General features: G+C 38.4%; 1 protein-coding gene across 1 annotated transcript; it reads right to left on the bottom strand.

The window, feature by feature from the left end:
• Positions 1–1662: 1662 nt before the first annotated feature.
• On the bottom strand, positions 1663–16454 carry CA2 (carbonic anhydrase 2). The gene is made up of 7 exons (XM_004276152.1): positions 16196–16454; positions 14882–15079; positions 8151–8269; positions 7630–7722; positions 6565–6627; positions 3834–3989; positions 1663–2471 (listed from the first exon to the last, which is right to left on the bottom strand). The coding sequence occupies exons 1-7, from the start codon at positions 16227–16229 to the stop codon at positions 2352–2354; spliced, it is 783 nt and encodes a 260-aa protein (XP_004276200.1). The 5' UTR covers positions 16230–16454; the 3' UTR covers positions 1663–2351.
• Positions 16455–19665: the final 3211 nt, after the last annotated feature.

Genomic DNA, 19665 nt, shown 5'->3' with positions numbered 1-19665 from the left:
GCGGAGCGGCTGGGCCTGTGAACCATGGCCACTGAGCCTGCGCGTCCGGAGCTTGTGCTCCGCAACGGGAGAGGCCACAACAGTGAGAGGCCCGTGTACCGCAAAAAAAAAGAACATGGCTATAATACAGAGTAGAATGGAAATTTTGAGTAAATTTAGTAAAACATGAGACTTTAAAGAAGCAATGATCCACTCCAAACTGTGCCTAAGGAATTTCTTCTCTGCTTTAAGGAATATCTTGATGGAACATCTGAAAAGCACTGGTATAAATTAGAATAATTTGTGAAAGTTTTTGTTTCTCAAAAAAAATTCAAGAAAATGTCTCCTGATTACATTTAATCCCAGCTGAAAGTGATATAAAATGTTTTCATTGCAGAATATAGAGATCATTTATTAGGCACCAAGAACATCATAATTCATCTATATATAGAACTCAGTTGTTGACAAGTTTCTGCTTCCATATATAACTGAAAACCAATATGTAAAAATATACACAAATTAAACTCTTCGTATTTAGAAGAGGCCCTCTGCAGCTCACCTGGAGTATTTACTTTTTTTTTTTGATTTGAAAAATAAGAGATTTTTTTAACATCTTTATTAGAGTATAATTGCTTTACAATGGTGTGTTAATTTCTGCTGTATAACAAAGTGGATCAGCTATACGTATACATACATCCCCATATCTCCTCCCTCTTGCATTAGTTCATACACGATTCTGTTTAAGGTTGGCTTTGTGGTTTCCATACTCAAAGCAATAAACAACAAATTAGAGGAGAAACCTTGTTCCAGAAAAATAAGTTGACAGACTCATACACACACACACACACACACACATACACACAGCACATTTAAATGTGTTATTTTCGACCACCTCTTATACACCAGACATTACCCCATATAACTATGAATATCCTGCGTGTTATTCTCTTTTTACACTCAGGATCAGAGAGGTTGAGAAGAGCTGGGATTCAAAACAAATCATCAAACTCCAAAGCTTGTGATCTTTCTTCTTCAGAAAACTCAGCTTAGTTCCTTAGGAAAGCAGGTGAGAGTGAGTTTAGAGAGTTTGCTACCTCTGTTAACAAAGAGTTTTTGTTCCTCGAAGTGTGGAACCTGAGTTATGTGTTAAATTTGGCTTCCCATAATAACTCATTAGCCAAACATCCCATGGTCCTGGCACGGAGCTAGATCCAAAACAGCCATAGTAGTGGGAGATTGGTATTTCATCTATCCACTCTTCTTCCTACCTGTAATAGGGTAATTTACCTTCCTAAGATTCAAATGACTCTTTTACTTCTGGATACCACTTGGTTTCCCTTTTTGAATAAAATGGATTTGTATTTATTGTATTTCCAGGGAGCACGTGTTGATTCAGGATATCCCCCCACCCCCCTTCTGCTGTTCATATCACCACTTCCTCTCTCCTTTGCAGGATCAGTCCTCATGGAGATCACATGAGTGAGTGCTCACAAGTCACTTAAAACAGTGCTTGGCAAATAATAAATGACCTTCAGGGGTTTTCCTTTTATGGAGACTCCATCAATTATGAGAAAGTCAATTATGATGGCTTATTATTAACAGTGAATGAATATGAATTATAAAAGTACACATCTGCTCCTCCACTATTACCCACTGCCCAGCATAAAATAAAATAACCCAAAATAGAATTCCAGATTTTATTAGAGAATATATCTAAAATACAATATTTATTAAGTTATGATATATTATTTGAATGGAAATATACTCTGTATCACAACTATAACAATCTTTACAGATAATACTTCATTTACAACCCTATATTTCAAAAGTCACTAAATTACAACATAATTCATATTTAACATAACATTGCTACAAATATATAAGAATTAAAAAAATTTTCTTTAATTTACCATATTGGAACCACAAACATTTATTTTATCTGATTTACATTACATAGGATCATGACTATTTTACCTGATTTATATTACACAGCTCAATTTATCTCATTATATGGCTTTGCATTCAATCATCCTACTTTCTTATGTTTTAAAAATAGCATTTTAGTGAACAATCGTGAATGCTCATTAGCCCACGTGCTACAAACAAAGTCAAGGTACTTTTCTCCTACTCCTTACATTATTCTCTGTTACAAAAAGGCTACTACCATAAGCAAAGCACCAGTCACAGCAATTCTGTCAAGCCTGACAATTGGTCTAGGTTTTCACATTTTAGTAGTAAGCACGTCAGGTCGAGAAGGGTCTAGAAAACCAAATAGATACAAAGCAGCCAGGGTCCAATTCACCAAGGTAGACTTGTGCTTAGCTAAAGGGAAACCCAAAGACTCTTCACTGGACACGGGCTCTGGGACCATTTTATTTGAAGGAAGCTTTGATTTGTCTGTTTTTCAGTGGCTGAGTCGGACGCCAGTTGTTCACCATCAGGTGTTCAGGTTCGCCCTCTGCGTTGAAGTTAAGGGTACAGAATTTCGATAACTAAAAGACAAAATCAAAGATGAAAAAATTAAAAATAAAAGTTTCACAGGAGTATTCAATTATGTGTTTGTGTTAAATCTTGAAATACATTCCCCAATATTCACAGTTCCATGTTGCAATGTTCAAAATTTAATTTGATTCCCAATAGATATATAATCACATATAGATCACATATATATGCTTTTATACAACAAATCAATTTCTATAAAATACACACAAAATCTTGCTGTCAATTGAAAGGAAATTTTTGGTGAGCTTGTTTTTTTTCCTCTTTTAATTCTATAATCAAACATCAAAAGCCTATAAAATAATTCTGAGATGTAAAGTAATAATAACAATTCTAGATCCAAATTAAGGTTTGGTTTTCTACCCCAGGGAAGATAAACGACAGCATCTGTACAATTAGATGAAGTGATCCAGGATCTGCAAATTCCGGGGCCGAATGATGGGCTGACATCTCTTCTTAAATTTATAGAAACACAGGAATGAATCTGCCCAAGCTGGGATTTCAAATCCTTATCATTGGTTAATTTTGATTCCCTATTAAATTTGTGTCAGTTCCTGGCACAGTGATGTGACATAGGCAGCCCTCAACCGGTTTCTTTCTTCTTTGAGGTTGTTTTTGCAAATTGGCACTTCCCTTTCCTTAAGCATGACTTGATCTAAATGAAGAAGGGTGGTTTGGGAAGTAATGTAGCTGCCCATGAATCAATAGCCTTGAACCTGATCTCTTTGGTCCACTAATATTCCCTCGATCACCCCCCAGGAAGTCAACTTCATGTAAGCCAACTACTGTAACAGGCACAGCCATGGTCACTGCATGCACTGATCACTCGAACAGCACAAACTACACTGTATAGGAAATGTGTATCTGGTCTAAGCTGCTAAAGCAACCTGGAATGACTTTTAATAGACATATTTTCTCTAAGGGATGACTCTTGCCTTTGTCAGGATCCAGAAATGTATTCTGACATAAATAAACTGCAGTAAGCTCTTAGGTGAGTGAGCAGTAGGCTGGGAATTATCACCCATACCTATGCACCCTTGAATATAAAATCTCTTTGTTCCCAGCCTCAGTTTCTTCATAGCTTACAAAAAAGCATTTATTAGGTGACAGACACCTTTCTCATGTAATCTTCAATTTTATCCAACTTTAGAGTAAAAAAGAAAAAACTGCCTAAGGTTATAGTTAACAACAACAAATACTTATTGAGTGTTGATTATATCTGCTAAGCACTGTTGTTGGCACTAGTTGCACAGCTAGAAGCATCAGGAGGAGGATTAAAGCCCAGGTCTGTCTGACTCCAAAGGCCAAGTCCTTCTGCCTGGACTAAATGCTCCACCTGACTTTAGCAAACAGACCTGCTCACTGCTAACAGAGATGGGTTCTTTGAGCACGAGCCAGGTCACGCTTTCCAGGAGAGGAGGGGTGGTCAGTGAACCAGGGTAGGTCCAGTAGTCCAAGCTTTCAGGAAGGAGGCCACGAGGATCAAAGTTAGTGAAGTCGGCACTCTTACCCTGGAACAAGGAAATACACGTGTTAGAAATGTCACATGATCAGAGTAGGGGGGAGGCAGGAGAATAGGAAACAGAAATATTCCCCTCTGGTACCCAGAAAACTTTCAATTTTTTTAAAGAGAAGTTCCATGTTCACCAGAAAACAGAATAAAACAAATTAACAGAAGACATTTGACATGGAAATTTAGACTGGCAGATATGAGCAAGAGAACCTGACTATTAATTTCACCTATCCATTTTCTCACCTTGTCCTCTAAAACAGAGGTACCCAACCATTTTGGCTGGTTTCGTGGAAGACAATTTTTCCACGGACCAGGGGAGGGGGTGGAATGGTTTGGGGATGATTCAAGCACATTACATTTACTGTGCACTTTGTTTCTTTATTACATTGTAATATATAGTGAAATAATTATACAACTCACCATAATGCAGAATCAGTGGGAGCCCTGAGCTTGTTTTCACTTGACACCCACTGATAGGATTTTGATATGAGTCTGAAAGCAGTTGATTTTTTATGGTCTCTGTGCAGTCAAACCTCTCTGCTAATGATAATCTGTATTTGCAGCCACTCCCCAGTGCTAGCATCATTGCCTCAGCTCTACCTCAGATCAACAGGCATTAGATTCTCATAAAGAGTGTGCAACCTAGATCCCTCACATGTGCAGTTCACAGTAGGGTTTGCACTCCTAAGAGAATCTAATGCCACCACTGATCTGTAAGGAGGCGGAGCTCAGGCGGTAATGTGAGCTATGGGGAGCGGCTGTAAATACAGATGAAGCTTTGCTTACTTGCCCACCACTCACCTCCTGCTGTGTGGCCCAGTTCTTAACAGGCCACGGACTTGTCTGTGGCCGGGAGTTGGGGACCCCTGCTCTAAAATAATCCCTTATATTTTTCTTTAAGTCATTCATTGATCATAGCCAGTATTTAAAGTGAAATTGCTGCCACTGAAATGAGGCAATTTTAGGTTGCTGTAACAGAAAATATATAGTATCCTTGATGAGGAGGTAATTGTCTTGCTGTCCTATTTGATGGCTGGGTTAGAACTGAAGAACTGTATTCAGTTCTGGACACCATGCTTTTAGAGCAACAGAAGCAACAGGAAAGAGTTACTGGAAGAGTGACAAGTTTGCTACAAAGACACAACTGTCATGTAAGACTAGTTAAAGGGAACTAAAGATAATTAGCCTGGGGGTAGGTAAAAGGCTGATAGAGAATAGGGTCAAGTGGAAGGAAGATCAGGTTTTGCTTTGTTTCCTTTTTTTTTTTTTTTGAGACATAATTGACATGTTATATCAGTTTCAGGAATACAATGTAAAGATTCAATATTTGAATATGTTGTGAAATGATCACCCACAATAAGTCAACACCTGTCAACATATATAGTCACAGAATTTTCTTTTCTTGTGTTAAGAACTTTTAAATATACTCCTCGCAACTTTCAAGTAGGCAATACAGTATTATTAACTATAGACAATATAGTACTTATTTTGACTTATTTATAAGTCATCCCCACGACTTATTTTATAACTGAAAATTTGTACCTTTTGACCCCTTTCACTCATTTTGGCCTCACCCCCACCTCTGGCAACCACCAATCTATTCTCTGTATTTTTGAGTTGGTTTTTTGTTTGTTTGCTTGTTTTGTTTTGCTTATTTATTTAGATTCCACATATGAGTTCATATGGTATTTGTCTTTCTTTCTTTGACTTATCTCACTTAGCCTAATGCCCTCAAGGTCCATCCATGTTGTCACAAATGGCATGATTTCATTCTTTTTTATGGCTGACTCCATTATATCTATCTATCTATCTATATACCACATTTTCTTTATACATTTATTTGTTACTGGATGCTTAGGCTGTTTCTATCTTGGCAATTGTAAATAATGCTCCAGTGAATGAGGGGGTGCATATATCTTTCTGAATTAGTGTTGTAGGATCAGGTTTATTCTATGTGAATCAAGGGAGTCAAGCTCAGGGTAACAGGTAAGCATTTCAGAAGACAGATGCTGCTTCGATTTGAGGATGAGTTTTATAAAGCCAGGTTGCTACTGCTGATGGTAGTATTTATAAGCAGATGCTCCATGACCTCAGCACAACTGTGCTGTGGAGCGGATTTAAACATGAATTCAAAGAGGTCATAGAATATAAATCTCCACAAAGCATGACTTGACTTGTCATGTTCACCACTGTATTTCCTAGATTAACAAAGTGACCAGAATGTAGTAAGTACTCAGCAAATATCTACTGTATGAATGAGTGAATAATTTGACCAGATGATCTTTCAGCCTCCTTGCAATCATGATTTTCTCTGACTCTTGCATATGGATGTTCAAATGATAGGAAGCAAGATTAAATAAATACAAGTCTTAAAATTATACAAGTATTAGGATCAACTTTGGGTTGACGATAAGTTAAATAAACGCATAAGCAACATTTTACCTTTATTAACTGCTCATCTAAGCACCACACGTCAAACCGAGACTACTCAATTTGAGCAAAAGAATTTTCAAAAATAAGTGGGGTATGGAAAATAGGTACCTTATTCAGGTGGCAAAAAAATTCAACTATACCTTTGCTTTAATGGAATCCAGCACATCAACAACTTTCTGGAGGCCTGGTTTAGCATCACCAATCTATAGAAAGAGACAAGGGACAAGATAGTGTATTTCAGTTGGCACTACACCAGCTTTTAATTAGGGCAGCTCTATGGTAAAATTTCTCCAAATAGCAAACCAAAACCCACCATTTGTTACACGCCACCCATCAGTCTTAGTTTGATTTCCCTTCTTTCACTGACAACCTCCTTCTGCTTCTGCCCCTGTAGTTCCCCTGAAATTACCTTCTCAAATGTCACCAGTGATCTCCAACTGCCAAAGCAAAGAGCACTGTTCACGTGCTTACTTTAAGCTTCATGCAGGATTTTGTGCTATCATCTTCCCTCCTTTTAAAAATTCTCCCCTCTTTTGGCTTTCCTCCTGCTCTCCAGCCTCCCAAATCTCCCTTGACTCCTGTATTCGTTTTTAGTCATTTAATCAGCATCTTTCCTTACAGTTTGAAGTTTCTTAGGGTTGCTTGCTGAGCAGTTTTATCCTCCCTCTTCATGCTTTCCTCGGATGATTTCATATACACTTGTACCTCCCACCTTGACACAGGATTTCCAGAATCATGAATCTGCAGCCCAGACCTTTCTCCACTGGGTTGACAACTATCCAGAGGGCAGCTCAACCTGTATGTCCTACTCTTGTTGCCTGAATTCTCCAATATGGAGTCACTGTCCTTCACTTCTCCAAAACTTGGTCTTAATTTAGCACTATCATAAAATAGTACTATCTAGCTTAAGGTTGAATGAAAAAAAAATACTAGTATTCATCCAAAATATGCCTCTTTCTCATTTCACATTTCACATGTATATACCCTTCACATTTACATCCAAATGGTACCTATGAAATATCTCTGCAATTTTGTCCCCCATCTCTACTGCTACTAGCAGATGCACGGGAAAATAAGCCTGAAAATACTTCAGAGCCAAAGGCATTTCCTAGGCTCTTTGTAGAATGTCCTATTTGTTATGAATGTTCTGTCCAGTTAATCTTTTTTGAAAACAGGGAATACAAAGAATTGGGCCATCAACTAACCTTCAGAAAAATACCCAAAACAGCCAGTCCGTCAGGCTGTTGCGCTGCTTTTCCAAACTCCCCGTACTTGGTGTTCCAATGAACCAAGTGGAGCTAAAGTAGGAGACAAAACCACAAACAACAAATGATTTACATGATAAAAGCCTACACAGCTATCTAGCGATCTTTTCTTCACAGCTAGAGGTTACTAAAGAGAGTGAAAATGTGGATAATTTTAAATCTAAACTTGTATTTTAATTCTAATTGGCATAATATCAAGTGATTCCTTCAACAACTCTAAGAAAAAGAGTTGCATACTTTTGAGGAAAGACAGAAAGTTTATTTCTAGATTTCCATTAAAACAGGATCCTCCAATTTGAATTTATTAATTTTGTGCAAATGGAGGTCTTAGGGAAAGTTTTGCAGCATTAATCGTAATATCACAAATAAAAGTTATAAAAAGCAAATGTGAAGGTCCTCTGTAAAATAGGGGGTTTGAGTTTACAAAATTAAGCTTTTGAAAGAAAAAAAGTGTATCTTACCTCTGCAGCATATTTCTTTTTATCCACAGTATGCTCAGAACCTTGCTCATCAGATGAACCCCAGTGAAAGTGAAACTGAATCAACCTGTAGGTGCCAGTGAGGGGTCCTCCTTCTAGCACTAAAATTAAAAAATATATATATATATACACACACACACACATACACACACACATTTACATACACACACACTCATACACATGCACGTGAAACACACACTACTGAATATTACAATCTTTAATCCCATTTTATAGTACTAAATTTATGCCTGAACCAACATTTTCACTCTGAAAATTCAATCTAGACTCAGGTTTAGTCTACAGAGCTGAAGAGGATCATTTCAACTGTTTTATTTTTTCCTCACTTGTGTTGACTGAAGGATGGATGCTTTTCCCATCTGTTTTCTGAGCACAGTGGCACTTCTCTTCCAGATTTTTTTGGGGCCTCCTCATAGGTTCAGGTTCAGGTTCAGAGAGAGGAAATTTTCAGGGGAACTATGAATTCCTCTGTGAATCAGTGAGGAAGTGCCCACAGCAACTCGTCAGTGCTGGTCTGCTGCACACCTGCAAGCTGAGGAATCTCTCCTCTGCCACGGCCCAGTGACTGACCTTCAGCCGGCCTTGCTAACCTCTGATACCAGTTCTTACCAGAATTTGTGAAACAATAAGCATTCCCTTGAGCTTAACAACATAAAATCAATTTTCCTTACACAGGCTTTTTCCTTACACAGGCTTACAATTTTCCTTACACAGCAGATTGTCACTGCTACTAATTAGCTTTATACCCTTAAAATGTTCTATTTGACTTTCTGATCTTAATTTGCTCATTTGTAGAATGGATACCTCCAATTATTTACTACTTCACTAAGAATTGACTGATTATCTGTGAGACGCAGTGCATAATGCTTTCTTGAAATTCTAACTTTAATAACCATCCCATGATTCTACTGTTCTGATATTAATGTAACTTTATTACACTTAAATCCATATTAGAAATCACATTCTTAGACTATAGTCTATCTGTAGATAATTAATGAGCTGTGTCTTAAGAGAGGATTAAAATAGTAAGAAATCACTGTTTCCCCCATTCCCTCCAAAAAGCCTTTTACCTAATTTATATGTATTAATGGGACTTAACTGATACAAGCTTTTAAAATTAGTTTAGTTCTACTACTTCAATTTTATTTCTCTAGAACTGGGATTAGAACACCTTTTGCTATAAGTGTATTTTATTAGCTTTGATTTATAATTCCACAGAGTAATGAGCCCAAACTAATTTTGGCTTTGTAAAACCAAGGGACAAAGTCTGTACAAAAAGTTTGTTCGCTCAACTTCACCTAAATATGCTTAGATGGCAGCAATACCCATTCATCTATTCAAAGAAAAGATAAAGCTGGCTGGAAGATACTTAAGCAGTCAGGCCTTTCTATGGCTCCTGATACAACCTCTGGCTGCCAGATCTGCCTTACAATAGGCCAGGAGAAGAAAAGAATAAAAAAAAAGAAAGAGAACAAATTATAAATGGTATTACATTACAGATCTATTAAGAAACATGAATTTGGATGTATTCTGATAATATCACATCTCTTGAAACTTAACTTTTATTGTAAAAGTGTTTTTCTAAATCTGATAAGGAAAGAATTATCCTTATATCCCCAAAATAGACTTTTTCCAAAATGAAGGAATTCCCATTTTTCATAATTATATATACCCTTAAAACAAAATACATGTTTATAAGGTAAATTGATACCAAAATTAATTCCTTTATAATAACTTTTTTAAATTACTAACTGGCTGATCATAAAAACCATTTGTAACATCATTAATTCTACCAAATGGCAAAATTAGTTAAATAAAACCATAGTAAGCATCTGAGATAACTGATAATATTTCAGAAAAGATTTAGAATTAGGCAAGAGTATATGAGCTTTTATTAAATAAGGTTTTCTAATACTAAAAAAAAAAAAAAGAAACACTCTAAGTTCAAAGATTAAACACTTTCAGGGCTAATCTATTATTCCCAGATACCTGTTTGAACTCCTGTTAAAATAAAACTATGTTGCTATGTAGAGTAGAAGCCTACTGTAATTAGGAAAGGTATTAAATTCTTGAAGTTTAATTGCTACAAAAAGCAGCATTTCTGGTCCTCTTCAACTAATTGGTCATTCCTCAGCAAATTCTTAGCATGGAGTTTAGTCAATGAAATCCCTCAAAACATTGTTATAATAATAAATTGCCATAAACTCTAATATAGGTAGCATACATCTTTTTATTTGAGAAATAGGAAAGACAAGGTTAAAGATGGAGCTTACACAATATTCTGGATCTACTTATTTTTTTACTTAATTTGATTGCTCCAAGCCATTTTCTAAACTACCCCAGTTTAAAATAAAACCTGTTTTTCTAATGCAAAAATAATTTTAAAGAATATCAGAAATTGCTGATATTCTTTTTAAAAAATTGTTTCTTTTTTCCTCTGTAAAATCTGTTAGTGGGGCTCTGAAGAGTCAATCACCTCTTGTACCACAGAAATGTTTTTTCCACAAGTGATAGAGATACATAAATGGGGTTTTCTACTCAAAGACTCAATGTCTTGTTCAAGACTTCTCCAAACTTAATTTAAATCCAAATCTCAAAACCAAGAGCCCCAGAAGAGTTTAACTTTTATGGTCTTCCATCAATTATACATACTATATATAAAACACAAAATAAGCACTAAATGTAATATTATAATCTGTCTTCTTATACATATTACTTATGTAAATTATACATTACTTGTGAAAAGTAAGAGATTCATTCCAGTAATATTGAAACAAATTAGATACTTATATAAATTAAAAATTTAATGTTAAAATTTTTTTTCCTTCTTAATCACTTTATTATTACTTAATATAAGATGCATCCAAATAACAAACTAAAGACCTTAGTGAATGTCAATAATCTCTCCTAAATCCAAAATATAAATAAACTACTCCCAATAATCCTTAGTTTAAAACTAAAATTTAAGGGATTTCCTATTAATGAAGTAAATGAATAAGTCTACTAAAAACACATTTCTAGCAGGTGAATAATTTGAAATTTATTAAATCGGTTTTGGTTTTTCGGCAGTGGTCAATAATCCTAGGGCTACCTACTAAGGTTAAAAAAACAAATGTCAGTGTAGACAAATCTGAGAAATAGACACCCACATTCCATTTCTTTTTATGTAGTGAAATGTTTAGCTGTCACTTTCACTAGTGTAAGCACAATTAAGATTCAAGAGAACAGAAATTTTCAGTTTCAGGTTTATGGTAATTGTACGAGAGTAAAAAAAAAGTAACTCTTTGACATGAACATTATTAAATACAGTGTCTAGGATGCTTTTGTCAGTTTTATAGAAGCTTAGGGTTCTGTTCACACCATTAGCAGTAGGCAGGACAAGCCCTTCCATTTTTTGTTGTTCTGTTTCCTTTTAACTTATAATTGTTTGTAAAAGGAAAATGTTAAAGCTTCAAAAGCAAGTCTCTGAAAATCAAGCAGGAATCTTGTATGACGATCCATTATATCATACAAACAATGATCTGCTTGAAATGAGCACAGGTGAACTCAGCTTCCTTCCTTCTCTTTCTTGAAATAATAAAAACAGATAAAAATATTCCAATTTCTAAAAGCAGAAATGATGTGAGAGTTGTATATGGGTTGGCCCAATAATTCGAACATTGGTTTTTCAAAGATATTTGCCTCTAACTTTGCTATAAAGCAGGAGAGTTTTAAACTCATTAATAAAAGTTAATAAGTTAGCAGGAGTTAACAATTTGACTACTATTCTTTTATCCCAGATGGAGCATGTAATAAAAGATCTCAAGCAGGAAGATTTATTTTTTAATAATTAAAAAAAAAAACCTAACAGGATTAACAATTTTTCATTAATTTAAGGTGGTTTATTTTTAAAGGAATTTAGAAGATTGATGAGAGCTTTAACCCAAGCTTCTAGTTAAAGCCTATTAACTCCGCATTTTAAAAGATTTCTCTCAAGCTTAAACATAGCAATAAATTCTACCAGTTCAGGTCCTTATACCCAAGTATTTAAGTTTGGGTATAAGATAACATTTAGGATACATCTGAAAATCTGAGTCTATGAGAAGTTCTAGAAGACTGAAATCTCACTGGGGGTGGAGGGGGGAAGTAAATGAACTGAAGCATTTAACTACAGAAAATAAAGGATATCTAAAAATGTTAACACCATGAAAATAATTCCTAACAAAAAGCTATGATAAACTGTCCATTTTAAAAAACTGAGTGACCAAAATGAAAAATTATTTTTTGACTTAAGTGAACATAAAAGTATATCAGTTTTTAAAAACATGGTACAAACACACTAAATATTAACTATGATGGTCCTTCAAAGATTCTTATTCAATTTCTATTTTTAAGTGGTTGCCATTTAGTCTCATTCCAACAAACTAGGAAGGAGATGATTAGCAAGTAACTTAAACTCTTGAGCGTTCTGTTTCTTCATGTTTATTTTAAGTGGGTTTGACTAGAGTATCTCTACCATTTGTTCTAACTTGAGAGTCTAGGATCTTAAAAAAAAAGTCTAAAGGGTGTTTCTCTGCATGGTATGATTGGTTTTGTTTCACTTTTTTTTCTTTTTTCTATCCTGTAGGTGTGTTTTCCCTTAACATCAGCATTTAATATATTCTGTATTCTAGAAAAAAAAATGCTTCCTGTTTAATCAAAACAACTGCAAATGTTGAAGAGATATGGGCAAAAGTACAAAGGAGTCTTCTGTATTTAAAGGAGAACAAGTCTTTCTAACATTCACTCCTCTTGTTTTTACTGTACCTCTTGCCTAGCTCTCTCAAGTCCCCCATGTTTCCTACTTCCTTTTGTCTGGAGTCTCCTCCAAGAAACTGAAATCCTTCAAGCCTCATCCTTCAACCATAAACTTTATTCACCCTGAAAAGTCTTTTCTGACTTGCTCAGGCCAACTCCAAACCTGCTTTCCATATTTCCTTGGGATACTGCCTTGTTGCACTTATCAAAGTGACTGTCAGCGTCTATTATTTCTATGTCTTTCTACCTGAGGTATCGCCATCATGGCCTCTGGGGATGCAGGAGAGGGACCAGGACTCCATCCTGCCCTCAAGATGCCTAGCTTGTCTTAACATATAAGTGGTATTTGTAAGAATTTTGTTTTTTTGCATAAAACTAGGTGAATAATACCTCTGTCTCTAAAGACATGGGTTTGAGCCTCTATCTGAACCACTTGATTTTCATCTGTTTCACAATCTAAACATGGCCAGTTGCTTTAGTAATGTATGTGTTATTCACCAGAAGTAGTTAGACAAAGGTGGCTAGCTCTCATCAGTTCCTGCTTATGTAGAAATCCATCAGAACTTGACATATTCATGGTAAGACATATTACTATGTAATAATGTCATATATAAAATCAGTACATAGTTTAATATAATAAATGGCATGTTTGGGACAATATAAAAGTAAGATTTTAAAATGCCATCAAGTGATGGGAAGTAATTTTAAAGCTAATTAAAAACTTAATTCAAAAAACTTATCAGAGGTGCAATAGCTACAGCAATTGCCTAATAAAGGCAGTCAAATGGTGTGTAGACCCGACAAGAGCAATGGTCATTTATTGAGGAATTGTTAGGTGACAGGCACTAGGTTTTATATGTCTGTCCCATTCAATCCTTCCTCTGTAATAGATACTGCTACTCCAATTTTACAGTTAAGAAAACAAAAACTTAGGTTAAGTTACTATCACTCCCAAGAGGGGAGGAAGGAAGAATTTTTTCAAAACTGTACTGAATACTTTGGATAGCTACTGAAAGAGAATAGTCAACTCTATTATAATGACGATAATTACATTTATATACCATGTGAGTACTATATCATTACTCCAACATTCTGACAGCATTATTGAATGTTGTCTCTATCTTCCCTCATTTTGCCCCAATGCTCCCTGCCCCCCACCCCCAGACTCCCACACCACCACACATAATGTGTTTGTAGCTCCATTCACTCAGTGCCCTTCAGAGGAAAGCACTCAGGAAAATAGGACACTGGCAACAAAATCAAGGGGATTGTTCTCCTATTTCTAAGCAAGAAGAAAAGAACAATTCAAAGGGCGCTCTGTAAACAGCCTCACTACAAATAAATTACGGTAATTGGTTTTGTCAGTAATGGACCAGGTATGTCCAACCAACTCTAAAACATTTTCCTTTGTGGAATGAATTTCTGGGTGGATACCAAGATACACGACCACCTTTATCACACTAGCCCAATGCTGAGAAAGTATTTGTAAATACAATGTTTCCAAGAATTTCAGGATTTTAAAGTATTAGGTTTCCATCACTCTTCTCACTGCTACCTTGCAGATCACCCTAGGATGTGCTTTTTCTTGGATAGGCATCAATTCTGGGAAACAAATATTTTAGAGTCTTAAAAGTTCAAGTTTTGCAAATCTCATCTTTGCTGATCTCTGTTGCCAGGGCACCTTGCCTTTTGTGACTTTTCCCAGGCATATCACAGTTATTCAATGCCCTACATAGAAACCAGGAATTTTACAGGGAGAGACAGCCCCTGCCACTTCAAAGTAATTAGCCTACTCCTCAGAGACTGCAACCTAATGAAGATTATCAGAGTGTAGTATTACAGGGGTCCTGCTGCTGCTCCTGTTAAGCTGGGAAAACAGCTACTGGCTGAACTGCACAAGTTATTTTTTAAACACTGACCTGCTTTGTCCTGGGAGTCATCAAACTCCACGTTGAAAGAGTGACCGTTGTTGATAATTCTGCGGGAAGTCGCTTGCTCATAGCGAAGAGACAGAGGCTTCAGGGTAGGGTCATGAACGGCTGCCTGGGTGTGGATGTCAACAGGGGACTGGCGCTCTCCGTTGGCGATGGGGAAGTCCTTATGCCATTGCTCGGGTCCTGGGTTTGAGAACAGACGTGTGAACTCCCCAGTGTGGGGAAGGGCACATGCAGACCCCCTAGAAAAGGGCAATGACTCTGGAGCCAAACTGCTCAGCTCCAGTTTTGGCGGCACCACCGAACAGCTGAATAACCTTTGGGAAAACATTTAATCTGTGCCTTAGTTTTCTCATTTGTATTAGGGGGTAATAATAACATCTAGCTTATAGAGGTTGGTGTGAGAATTAGAATCAATACATGTAAAGCTTTTAGAACAAGTAGTGAGCGCCATATAAATATTAGCCATTTTTATGCTCCTTTTACTGAAATTGAGCAACTGACACTGGGTTTGTGATTAGGATTTGGGATATGCAAGCTCACTTAGGACACTCCAGCAGATCGGAATTCCTTCCTCTAGTCCTCGGACTAGATGTAAGGACAGAGTCACCTGCTCAGGCCCGGGCACCCCTCCTTTAATGGTCAGGATCCCCATGACCTGGGGATCCCCAAACCCCTAAAGATGTTCAAAGATGCGCCAGACACATCTTTCCCTTGCGTTTGCTGGCCCGGGAGAACCCAGATCTGCGGCCCTGATAAAACCGGGTTCCTGGTGACCTCCTAACATAAGAAGTCGAGAGCTGAAGGGAAAACTCAGAAATCAACGCAAAGGATTCAGACCAGCCCAAGAAAATGCCCCGGAACAGTTCGTGCTGAGAGTCTTAGCCACAGGTGGTGCTGAGGATGAAGTTGCGGGTGGGTGGGTGAAGGGGGTTCCCTAATTTCTCTGCGATCAACAACTAAAATATTTCCTTACAACCCTTCCTAGTTTATTTCTGGGTCGGGATAGGATGGTCTCCGGCTCGTGACCCTGGAGTGGCTGTCCGTGGGTCCCGTGGCTGCGGCTGCGCACCCCTTTCCCCGGGCCCTGCGCGCCGCAGCGGGACTCAGGGATTCCTCGACGGTGGTCTAGGGATCTGTGCTGGGGGCATCCTGTGCCTGGGAGCGGCGGGCGGGGCGGGCGCCGGAGGCGCACCTGAGCCTCGCGTGCTCCGGACGGCAGCGGTAAACAGTAGGTGCGGGCGCTGCGGGTACCGGGGCCCCGGGCGCCGCGCCGCGCCGCCCGCCGGCCGCACTCACCGTTGTGCTTGCCGTATCCCCAGTGATGGGACATGGTCGCGCCGTAGGTCCGGGCAGAGGAGTTGGCGCGGGTCTAAACGGCGGCTGCTCTGGCGCCTGCAACGTGTGTCCGCGGGTCGCGCCGTAGCCGGCTTTTATAAGGCTCCCGCCAACTTCGTGCTTGGGGGCGGCCCGGGGGAGGGGGCCCCGGGTGGACCTGGGCGACGCGGGGAGGAGGTGACAGGCGGAGGTGATCTCCCCGCGCTCGGGGCGGGCCGGGCTGGAGAGGCTCCGGGGGCGGGGAGAACGCCCTCCCGGCGGGCGCTCGGCCAGGTTCAAGAGCTCCTCTCCCAACGCCCGGCTCCCTCGGCCCGCGGCCCGGGTCCCCGGTCCCTGGGCAGCCAAGAGGCTCCGAGCTCTCTGCGCGCGTGGCGGCGGCGGCGGCGGCGGCAGCTGCTCCTGGGCTCCTGGGTTGGACTGGGCTGCGGAGCGTCTACGTGCACCCCATCCCCCTCCGGGGCGCTGAGGCTGGCGGCAGAGCTGACAGCTCGGGACCCGGGCCCGGTGCCTTTCATCCCCTGTCCCCTTTGTGACCGCATCCTTGGCCTCGGAGCCCTTCCGCCCAGCCCCATCGGCCCCACCCGCGCCGAGGTCTCCAGCCCGGAGGGTTGCTGACCGGTATCCCCGGCCCTGGGCCGGCAAGCTCGGTTAGGAGCTATGACCTTGGGGCAAATAGGGATACGGTCCCTTGAGGCGCTGGGGAGCGAGCCGCTTAGGGCTGAGAAACACGCTCCCCCTGCTGGAAGGCCGTGGAATAAATCAAGAAAGAGGAGAGAGTCTCTTTTTCGTAAGTCCAGACTGAGGCGAGCAAGGGAGAATGCATTTCCTTGAGAGCTGTCAAGGTCTCTTATAAAGTGCTCATCACCTCCTATCTCCTTTTTTCTCTTTAAAAAATTAACTTTGCGGGAGAGACTTCCTAGTTGAGTACATATTAATTTAAAGCAATCAAAACTTCTAAAGAATCGCTTTTCTAACAGGAATTGGGTAAAAGAAAGAATTTCTTGCAAAAAGATGAGAATTTCCTCGGCTGACAAAGGAAACTTGGCATCTGGCATACCTAAAAACCAATTGAAAGAAATTTAAGACAGGATATTTTTGAGACAAGGCAGCATTATAGCTTTCCTGGGCCCTAGGCATTTTGCCTTTATGGGTCCCTTATTCATAAACATACACACATGCACAAGCTCACACACACATACAGGTATTTATGGCTGTATTGATATAAAGATTAATACCTTAATATTATATATTTAAATTTTTTCTTTGATCTAAATGTTCAATTTTTTCTTCTGATTTTAAAAGAAAATATTTTCATGGATATTGAAATGTGTTGTGAGCCTGAGTCACTGTTTTTCCTGTACCTAATGGGTAAGTCAGGACTGTTTTGAGATGGGGACAGAATTCATTTCCCTCAGGGGACTTTGCCACAAAAAGTGGAGAAGGATTTTCTTTCCTGTGGATCTCTGTGATCTTTGAGAGCATAGTATTAGAGTTAAAATTGGGGCAGCAAGACACAGTTTTACACAGTTCTATCAGCCTTAACATCATATTACTCTTATAGACAAATAAAAGGATAAATTATAATATTAGTGTAAATTTTTGTAATGTTGATCTCAAAATCATTATTTACTATTTATTTCAGTCAATTCCACGCAAACAAATATGATTCATATTTAGATTTACTTGGTTTTGTCCTAAGTCTCCAGAAAAGTGTATACCTCTTTGTGTTGGGGTCTTCTGGTTGATGTCACCGTGAATTCTTAGGCAATGAGCTATTTTTGATTTCTAGTAACATCAGAAAATGTAGTTTGTAGTTACAAAGAACCTTTTATTTATGCTTCTGTAGCTGCCTAGTCTCTTGTGGAGCCTAGTAAAATAATTTTGATTCTTTGCATAATTTTGAAATATTTACTTAATTCAAAAGGAGAGGGCCTTGCAGTTTCTACGAGACTCTTCACTAGGCCCTGGGGATGAAAAGTTGGTAAGTGCTAAGAGTTGAATACTAAGTCTATGAATGTAAAGTGGGTTCTAAAGAGTCTGTGAAGCTAGCTAGGCTTTCAGAATCCTTGGAATCCTTGTGTCTCTCTCATTTTCTGTGGAGCTGGATTGTGGCTTTACTAACATGGAAGTAATAAGAGTATATTTTGATTATTAAATATCTTTAAAACTTCAAACACCACCAAACTGCAGTTCAGAAAATAGATTCTTATTATTCAAGTGAGTTTCTCCCTTCTCTCTCACTTCTAGAAAATGAACTCATTTTCAGTGGAGCAGGCCCTCCCCACAGAGCTGTGCTTGGGGAGAATGTCACATGCTCACTGCAGGGCAGAAATTATATCTCACCTTTGGATATTCAGCAGAGATCTACATTTTTTTATTAACTTTTTTTATTACAGTGATTGTCAATACTTTTTTCTGTCCATTTTTTTTCAGTGCTGGAGATGGCTTTGTGCCTTCATGTAGATACATTCAGAATGTAACTTTATTTTACTGAGGGCATTCTTAGCAGGCAGTCATAATTCAGTTATGTTCAAAAGACTACTCTAAGATTGGATTTTTAAATATAAAAAATATTAATTTTCCTGTCCCCATGTTTCTACTAGAGGGAAAGGCTTGTTCATTTCAGAATAATTCTAAATAAAGAAACTGTACAGTATCTGAAGAAAGGCACTTTTTTCCTGCCCCAGGAGGAAGAAATGGCAGGCTATAGACTAGGGAAATATAATATAAAAATCTTGAAGTCCATGCTCTAATTGTCATAATAAAAAGGCTTCTAACATATTAATCTTGCTAAAAATATAAAATAAAATGGAAAAATATTTGCTTTTCCCCCCTCAAAGTAAAGATATTTTTAATATATTTTACAAGGTGAAATATACATAGTTTATTAAACATTTAACTACAGAACTAATAAGATAATAAAAAGTTAACTAGTCTCATGTTTGTTACAATCATAGTTTTCAAGTAAATATCTATGCAGGCTAAGAGCCAATCCCTTCTTGGGGCTCCTGTAGGTCTTTGCACACATATTCATCCATCCAAGTATTTTCGATAGCACATTCTAATCAGACACTATTATGATCATCAAGTTGTAATTCACCATCCCAAGAAGCTGCTGGCTGCTCATTTGTGAAGTAGGAATAATGACACCCACCTCAGGGTTATTATAAGGATTCAATTAGAGACTATGTATAAATCATCTGCTACATCAAGGCACTCAGTAAATGGCTATTCAGTTCACCCCAGACAGTGCTAAACCATTAGAATATAATGTAATGAATGCAAAATTAAATACCTGGGCAAGGTTCAGGGAAACAAGAAGAATGAGCTTTCCGCAGCATGCAGCTTTTTGTGGGGGGAGGGAGGAGTGTTTGGGCTATGGAGAAGTCCATTCTAGCACACTTGCATATTTGTTTTTCTTATTAAACTGA

The sequence above is a fragment of the Orcinus orca genome, chromosome 17 (assembly GCF_937001465.1).
Source record: "Orcinus orca chromosome 17, mOrcOrc1.1, whole genome shotgun sequence".
Taxonomy (NCBI): domain Eukaryota; kingdom Metazoa; phylum Chordata; class Mammalia; order Artiodactyla; family Delphinidae; genus Orcinus; species Orcinus orca.
The sequence above is the reverse complement of the archived record's forward strand: the minus strand, read 5'-3'. Positions and strand labels throughout refer to the sequence as shown.